Source organism: Dermacentor silvarum, chromosome 1 (assembly GCF_013339745.2).
Source record: "Dermacentor silvarum isolate Dsil-2018 chromosome 1, BIME_Dsil_1.4, whole genome shotgun sequence".
NCBI classification, from domain to species: domain Eukaryota; kingdom Metazoa; phylum Arthropoda; class Arachnida; order Ixodida; family Ixodidae; genus Dermacentor; species Dermacentor silvarum.
This window is the reverse complement of record NC_051154.1, coordinates 66365179-66374039: the sequence shown is the minus strand read 5'-3', so window position 1 is coordinate 66374039 and position 8861 is coordinate 66365179. Positions and strand designations below refer to the sequence as shown.

At 45.7% G+C, this 8861-nt stretch overlaps 1 protein-coding gene across 1 annotated transcript in view; it reads right to left on the bottom strand.

Moving 5' to 3' along the window:
* Positions 1-2083: 2083 nt before the first annotated feature.
* The window catches only part of LOC119464873 (uncharacterized), a 59069-nt gene continuing 52291 nt past the window's right edge, over positions 2084-8861 (bottom strand). The window contains exons 5-7 of the mRNA XM_037725759.2: positions 6136-7104; positions 4173-4440; positions 2084-2936 (exon numbers count right to left, since the gene is read on the bottom strand). Of these exons, the coding sequence (XP_037581687.2) occupies positions 2704-2936; positions 4173-4440; positions 6136-7104 (1470 nt within the window). The 3' untranslated portion in view covers positions 2084-2703. The remainder of the gene's footprint in view (positions 2937-4172; positions 4441-6135; positions 7105-8861) is intronic.

Sequence of the window (8861 nt, the reverse complement as noted above, 5' to 3'; positions counted from 1 at the left end):
CTTCCCAGCTCAATTTCTTCCTTAATGTCAACTAGAATACCGGCTATCTCCGTTTGCTCTCTGATCCACACCGCTCTCTTCCTGTCTCTTACCGTTAGGCCTAGCATTTTTCGTTCCATCGCTCTTAGAGCGGTTCTTAACTTGTTCTCGAGCTTATTTGTTAACCTCCAAGTTTCTGCCCCATATGTTAGCACCAGTATAATGCAATGATTGTACACTTTTCTTTTCAACGACAGTGGTAAGCTCCCAGTCAGGATTTGGCAATGCCTGCCGTACGCACTCCAACCCAATTTTATTCTTCTGTAAATTTCTTTCTCGTGATCAGGGTCCCCTGTGAGTAATTGACCTAGATAAACGTACTCCTTTACAGACTCCAGAGGCTGACTGGCGATCCTGAATTCTTGTTCCCTTGCCAGGCTATTGAACATTATGTTTGTCTTCTGCATATTAATTTTCAACCCCACTCTTACACTTTCTCGGTTAAGGTCCTCAATCATTTGCTGTTATTCGTCCCCATTGTTGCTGAATAGGACAATGTCATCTGCAAACCGAAGGTTGCTGAGATATTCGCCGTTGATCCTCACTCCTACGCCTTCCCAGTCTAATAGCTTGAATACTTCTAAGCATGCATGCAGTGAATAACATTGGAGAGATTGTGTCTCATTGCCTGACCCCTTTCTTGATAGGTATCTTTCTACTTTTCTTGTGGAGAGCCAAGGTTGCTGTGCAATCCTTGTAGATATTTGCCAATATATTCACGTATGCATCCTGTATTCCTTGATTGCGTAATGCCTCTATGACTGCTGGTACCTCTACTGAATCAAATGCTTTTTTCATAATCTATGAAAGCCATATAGCGAGGTTGATTGTACTCCGCAGATTTCTCTATTACCTGATTGATGACATGGATATGATCCATCGTAGAATATCCCTTCAAGAAGCCAGCCTGTTCTCTTGGTTGGCTGAAGTCAAGTGTTGCCCTGATTCTATTGGAAATTATCTAGGTTAATATTTTATACAATACTGAAAGCACGCTAATGGGTCAATAATTCTTCAATTCTTTAACGTCTCCCTTCTTATGGATTAGTATAACGTTCACGTTCTTCCAGCTTTCTGGTGCACTTGAAGTCGTTATGCATTGTGTATAAAGGGCCGCAAGCTTTTCAAGCATGAGATCTCCTCCATCTTTGATTAAATCGACAGTTATTCCATCTTCTTAAGCAGCTTTTCCCCTGGTCATGACTCATGTCTTTCAAGGCCCTTCTAACGCCATCGCTAGTTACAGAAGGAGCCTCTGTATCCTGTTCATCACTACTTCGAATGAAAGTAGCTCGACTGCTCTGATTACTGTACAGGTCAGTATAGCATTCTTCCGATGCTTTTACTATTTCATCGAAATTGTTGATTATATTACCGTGCTTATCTTTCAATGCATACATTTTGCCTTGTCCTATGCCAAGTTTTCTTCTCATTGATTTCATGCTGTGTCCATATTTTACTGTTTCCTCAATGTTTTCCACGTTATTATTTCGGATATCCCTTACTTTCTTCTTGTTGATCAGTTTCGACAAGAAGAAAGTAAGGGATATCTCAGATTACAATACGCATAAAAAAGAAAGAGCGCACTCAACCCGCATTTCCAAGCTGCCATAGAGAACACAGTCAAAATGGCTTCAGGACTAGTACTCCATAAACCATGTGATAAACACGCATGCCTGGTATGAAAAAGGCAGCGTATTCATCGCATTTTTTTTTTCGTATTTTGCGGCCTTCCTAGCCCACGGAATAAAGAACTACGTGAGACATATGCCGTAGAAAATTTATTAGGCGGTTTCTGAACGTGCTCTTCTTTCTGGGGTTTACGTGCCAAAATCAGTCCCGATTATGAGGCACGCCGTAGTGGAGGGCTCCGGATTCATTTTGACCACCTGGGTTTCTGTAACGTGCACTACAACGCAAGCACACGTGCGTTTTTGAATTTCGCCTCCATCAAAATGCGGCCGCCACGGATTCGATCCCGCGACCTAGTGCTCAGCAGCACAACGCCTTAGCTAACAGAGTCACCGCGGCGGGTAAGCTGTATACGTGCTCTACAACTTTGCGTATCACACTTGCGGTCTTAAGCCATTAATTAAAGCGATGGGTAATTAAATGTAATTAAATAATTAGTTATGGCGAAAACAAAAAATATGCTGAGTTACTCTAGGCTTTTGCCAACGCTATACGTATGATTCGATTCGCGTCCAAGGTGCCTTTCACTTTTGAAGTCTTGGCTCAAGTTACGCGGGACAACCTGTATAGCAAGTAATGTAGCCTGATCTTTAAGTACCCGTTATTGAATCTGGACCTTCTCGATTCCTGATACCGCTATCAGAATATCAGTTACTTGCATGTACTTTAGTTACATCTGTCTAAATTACGCACGCCGCACGCTAATGGTGACATCTACGTCCATAAGCGGGACATAAACGGCGTACACGGTGCAGTGAAGCAGCACACCAGAAAACACGCTGAGTTATACAGCATTTAACACTTCCGGGTTGCAAGTCATGCGAACTAATCTCAATTTTTTATAGGATACTGCGTAACCGTTTTCGTCTCGACTCGTTTACGAGCAGAAGACGCGGATTTCAAAATCAGCTTTACTATTTACAGGCTAAAATCCAAGTTGGGCGCAGAGCCCATCGCCTCACGAGGACACCATCAGCTAGGCCTTGTGACAACCACCATCTTCCGCTTCTTGATCGCGAGATGTATCTCGATGGCCAGGTAGCCCAACATGCCGCTGACCAAGAATGCAGCTAGGACCGCAACCTTGAGGTGAATTGGAAGCAACTTCTGTATGACGAACGCAATGATGAAACCAAAAGACTCCCACAGCCGGTAATTGGCGAAGGCAGCTTCCTCGTCCTCCGTGAACACCGTGCCATAGAAGGCTGGAATTAGGAAAGGCAAAGTCGCATGTTCTGGGCATTGAAAACAAAATTGCTGCTGCACGCAATTCGTTGAGCAAAACAGCAGACGATCAAGATAAACAAAATGAAGCTATAACCGCAGCATATTGATACGGAACAGCCGGCATCAGCTACACGTAACGATATTACAAACAGCGAATCAAAACTGCAGCTCTTAAATCTTCAAACGCTGAGCAAGCGTGAGTTGGGGACACTCTTTGCAGGCTTCTTTTGCGCGCTTGTTTGCATGTCGCTCTTTGGCCACACCTGGCCCTTGCGCCAATAAAATCCATGATCTATCATCTTTTACGTGCTTAGTTTTCGTGAAAGATAGCAACCACGCTTCCTAGACATGAATTTTGCTTCGCCTAGCGCTTGGAAAGCGTGATATGAAGACACGTCTTACACAATCAATTCGTGCGTATGTTTTCATCGATCAGATTCATCACGCTTCCCAAGCGTGAGTAGCGTTGCGATGCCATGCTTGCGAAGCGTGACGTTGTTTGCGAGCTTCCCGTCGTGTGTGCGTCATGCGCATTGATTATTTACCTTTACTTTGGCCAACAATGGGTAAGAAGCCAAGTAGAAATGCAGTATTGCTCTGCGCTGTCTTTACTTCTGGCTCTACATAGCAGACACGTTAAAATAAAACCTGTTAAGTCAAATGGCATGTCTAAGCTGGCCGAAGCGTAATGAAGTATAATTTGTGCACGAGCACACTGTGATTAGGCGCTGTTTGAAAGTCTTGCAGTTGTCTATTGCAATGGCAGGATGAGCAACACCAAACGCCCGCGACCTCGGAGAATTCCCTTCGCCGCAGGGATGCATCACGCTGGACGTTACGATTCGATTGTTCTAGAGTACAGACCCAATCTAAAAACTGTTCGTCTCCTGTCGTCGCGATTAATATAACGGTCATTGACACTTTCAGTTAAAATAAAACGGCAAAGCAGAGCCCACTTGGGCTAAAGGGTAACTCCGTTCTTATCTCCGGCATTGTTTGATATTCGCTACAATGAACCTGTATTTTATAAGCCGCAACTGGCTAATATGATTCCGCAAATGTAATATCTATTATCCGTTGGGGTGTTCAGACAGCAAATAGAGAGCAAAAAAGCAGTCACGTCGTCAAGTGGTTGGAGCAACATGATCTCGTTGTCTGATAAACGATCAGTTCTATCCCTTTTTTTTTTCTTATTGACATGCAGTTGAGCTCACCATTGACTTGCGTTTGCCAGACAGCGTCACCTAGGCCCCAACAGCCGGCAATGAGAAAGAAAACGTAGAACTCGTTCGGCGTGGGTTTCCACACACATAGAACAACTACTACAGCGCCGTTCACAGCAGCACCGAGAAGAAATATGGGTATCCTGCCGACGAACTTAATGATGGTGCCAAATGCCATCGAAAAGACAGCATCAGCCAGGCCAAAAGTTATCATGATGAAGCCCACGTAGTGAATACCAAGAGTGCAGCTCACATAAGCCTGAAATGAGAGAGAAGAACAAATTAATAGGCATATCCGTACTCTAGGACGTCGAGCACACAACGACCGTAACATTATCCTGTCAGCAATAGTATTTCCACTCAGTGGAAAGTTGGTCGGCTAATTTACGACCAACAAGAGGTACCAGCTTGTCTGGCGCAGATTAATTAGATACTTGACTTAAATTCGGCTCATGTGAGATGGAATTTACTCTGGTGATTCATGTTGGATAATTCAAAGCATTTCGATCGTTTATTACTGTGTAACGTCAAACAACGAATGTTTCCATCTATAGCTTCCCTGGATCAATTTCACGAAAATCGGGAAATGACACGCAACCTGTAAACATCAGGTCCGTATTCCGAAACAGAACTTAAGTAGGGCGTCAATAAGTGCGGGAAAAGTACAAGTGTTAAGAAAGTTTTAGGAGAGTACTTCAAAAACGACACTGAAGTATTACTTTCGAAAGTAACACTTTTCTGGTCAAGTATGTCGTCTGGTGTCGAGGATACGTAAATAATTTACGTGTACGATCGGTTCAATCGTAACAAAAAAAAAATTGCAGCAGAGTAATGCGGATATAAATGTTGCAGTGCTTGCACGCGCATTCTGCTGAGTAAAATACAAACTATTGGGTTTTAGCGCTTTACTCCAAACTCTTCTAGCCACAAGTTCACATTGGTTCTCGCAGCTGCGCGCAGCCACTGCGGTTGTGTGTGTCGCCGTCCCGACTTTTTTTTTATTTGCTGAAATCGTGCGGTGTTTGTGCGAGAGAGAGAGAGAGAGAGAGAGAGTGTGTGTGTGTGTGTGTGTGTGTGTGTGTGTGTGTGTGTGTGTGTGTGTGTGTGTGTGTGTGTGTGTGTGTGTGTGTGTGTGTGTGTGTGTGTGTGTGTGTGTGTGTGTGTGTGTGTGTGTGTGTGTGTGTGTGTGTGTGTGTGTGTGTGCGTGTGTGTGTGCGTGTGTGTGTGCGTGTGTGTGTGTGCGTGTGTGTGTGTGTGCGTGTGTGTGTGTGTGCGTGTGTGTGTGTGCGCGCGCGCGCTTTCAACCAGCGCAGACGATGGAAAAAAAACTTTTCCGAAGAAGAATGCGCCGTGTTCCTGGAGCTCGTTTCGCGCATCAATTCAATTAATTAAACATTAACGAGGTCCCCGGTGACAACCTGAAAGGTTCCGGCGCCGTAGAAAATCAGAAGCTGGACAGCGGCGGCACGGGGTGACCGCGTTGGTTGTCTTTTGGGGCTAGAGGCAGCATTTCCAACAGCCGTAGCACCACTTGCTTGGAAAAGCGGTACCGCTACGATAATTCCGCGTCATTATATGCTTCCATGGGATTCTGTCGATCCCTAAGGCGTGGCCGTAGTGGCGGCGCGTATCGGAATGCCTCATCCTCCTTAATATCGTGCACACGTCCGGCGAAATCAGCGAAGTCGGTGGGGCTGCCGTAGCAGTCGACCATCTTGCTTGCTAGGCGAGAGCGAAAGTCGCACTTAAGCTTGCCAATGGCTGTACTTTACTTTCGGGCACTCAAGTGTCGATTAAAGTTTACCTTAAGTACAAGATTTGTCTATGAAACGCGTTAAACATCGACCGGCTACTTAAGTTAAGGGTAAGTTCCGTTTGTGAATACGGGCCTCAAGATGCTAAATACATAAGCATGCACTGCGCCTATTCCGAGTTTGTTTCGAAGCAACGTCACCTGCGTGAAGTCAGCGATGAGAAAAGCCTGCTGGACGCCGCTGTAAATAGTGAGCGGCAGGATGGCCCACTGGTACGGCTTGCGCAGGTGCCTCAGCGTCTCCACGAGCAGCGCTGCCGGCTTCTTCGAGGTAAGCCTTGGCGGTGACGCCAGCGGGTCTAACAGAACCAGCATGCTGAGCACCGCGAGCAGCGAGCACGCTGTGTAGATGCCCATGAGCGTGTAAAGTTTGGCGCTGTCTGGCGGTTGCAGGTTCTCATTGTCTGCGTCGTCCTCGGCCGTCACGAAACGAATCCCGCAGCTATCGATGTTCACGCTGACGTTGGCCGGTCTGCCAGCCGGCCTGAGCACGTAATATGAGATGAGGTTCCCCCAAATCTGGGCCGTCTGGAAGATCATGAAGAAGAGCCCGAAGAAGCGGGTCACCACGTCGACCGGTTTCTGCCGAGTCTGCGCCGCATAGTCGTTGGCCATGGTGGTCAGGTACGCGCACTTGGCGGTCCAAAGGGGGGCGCCTCCCAGACCCATCACGATGGAGGCCGGGATCAGGGTCGCCCAGGTCGGGTAGAAGTTGGCAACGAAGTAGAATACGTACATGGACATGGACACGACCAGCGTGGTCTTAAGGCTTAGCTTGCGGATCATGAGCGTCGGCACGAACATGCACGAAATTACGAGCGCGATGTAGATGGTCGCCATCGTGAATGTGCCCAGGCCCTGTTCCGAGTTTATGCTGCTCTGCAGGTTGGACACCGACTGGAACGCTGTGAAGAGCAACAAGAAGCCGAAGCTCACGGTAACCACGTTTTTTATTATGTTCCTCGGAGTCCTCACGGCGACTTCCTCGCAGCACATAAGCTCGGGCACCGAAACCACGCCTTTCTCTTGGACCTTCGCCATGACGTCCGTGTTGTGGGGTGCGTGCAGCCTTTCCGTGACGGAGAGAACTAGGACGAACTGCCTTTTCCGCTATAACAAAAAAGGAGACAGAACAAGGGCGTCGTCCGTTATTCTGTCATGGCCACGGTTCTTTTCACGATTGGCAACAAGGTTGCATGATTTCACCTGCATGCGCGCGTCACCTGAAGATTGTCTTCTACCGGGCGTGCGCCACGTCCCGGTAGAAGACCGATATTTTGTCGATGTTACCCTCAGAAACGGCGTCAATGCTACTGGGCATGGGACATGCTGCTTTTCCGTGGTACGACACCGTGGGTGCTGGCTGAGCTTAGTAGGCTTAGCCGCTTAATGGTCAATTGCAGGTGCAGCAGCAAAATGCGTCCCGATCAAAGGAAACGGCGTGTTCCTTTTATTACTCTTTTTTCCTCGTTGCAACTCGTGACAGGCGTGTGAAGCAAATAGTTTGAAATTCTGTCATCTTATCACCGTCTCTTTGCAAATCCACTGTAAAGCATCACGAAAGCAAAACTATAGCGCTAGGGAAGAACCTTAGTATTTAGTAGTAATGGTAATAATCTTGAATAGTTGGTTTTATCTCTTCTTTCTCGGCCGACTCATACCAGTGATAACGTGGGCAGCGCGTCACTCTGACCAATGACGAAGCGTGAAAAGTACAAAAAAGGTATATCATAGGAAATGGCATCGCTACAAAATCGCGGCCCAGCAAGCTTGACACGGTTAGCAAGCAAGCGCAGCCTAGGACGAAGGATTTTAAATGCGTAAGCATTTCTGTACCTATATACCCAACGAGGAAACCCGTCCATCTGTCATTTAAGATGAATAGCTATAAAGAAATTCATGTGTAAAAAAGCAGATCGAACTTCGAAAGAAAAAACGTTGTCAGTGGTGAGAATCGAACCTATAGGACACCGCGCTCAGAAACTGAATATCTTGTCCCCTGGGGTAAATTTTTTACCTTTTTTTTATGCCAATTGGGTTAAACACCCACGCTTGCAGAAGGCGAATACAGGGTGTTTCATTTTAGCTGCACCAAATTTTTAAAAATTGCCTGTGGCAGATAGCACAATTATAATCCTTGATCTAAACTACTCGATGCGGCGACCATTACTTCCACGAGAAATCAAAACGCCTAATTGAATAATTAACATAATTACGTTGATTAAAGTTTTAATTATTTATTTTGCGGCACATCTTTCAATCTACGAATTATAGCTGCTGTGTTCGCAAGGCGTATCCACTTGGAACGAATTTTCAGGGCTGAACCAGTTTCGAAATAATACTTTTCAATGTGTCCGACGAAATGCATGGGCGTTCCAGTTAACTTTGTGCAACAATGCCTAAAACTGCATTTTCCTCAAAAGGATAACTGGAACGCCCATGCATCTCAGTCGGACACTTTGAAAAGTAATATCTCGAAACTGGTTCAGTCCTGAGAATTCTTTCCAAGTGGATACTCCTTGCGAACTCAGCGGCTATAATTCGTAGATTGAAAGATGTGCCGTAAAATAATTAATTAAAAAGTTAATCAACGTAATTATGTTAATTATTCAATTAGGCGTTTTGATTTCTCGTGGAAGTAATGGTCGCCGCATCGAGTAGGTTAGATCAAGGATTATAATTGTGCTATCTGCCACAGGCAATTTTTAAAAATTTGGTGCAGCTAAAATGAAACACCCTGTATATCAGAATAATGAGAATGTATTGTACCGGCAGTGCGAAACAAAAGTCAAAGGAGAACAGTTTATATGACGGCTTTCTTGAAAGATTTAGTGATGGTGGAATAAAAATTCACGCAGAAACTCCTC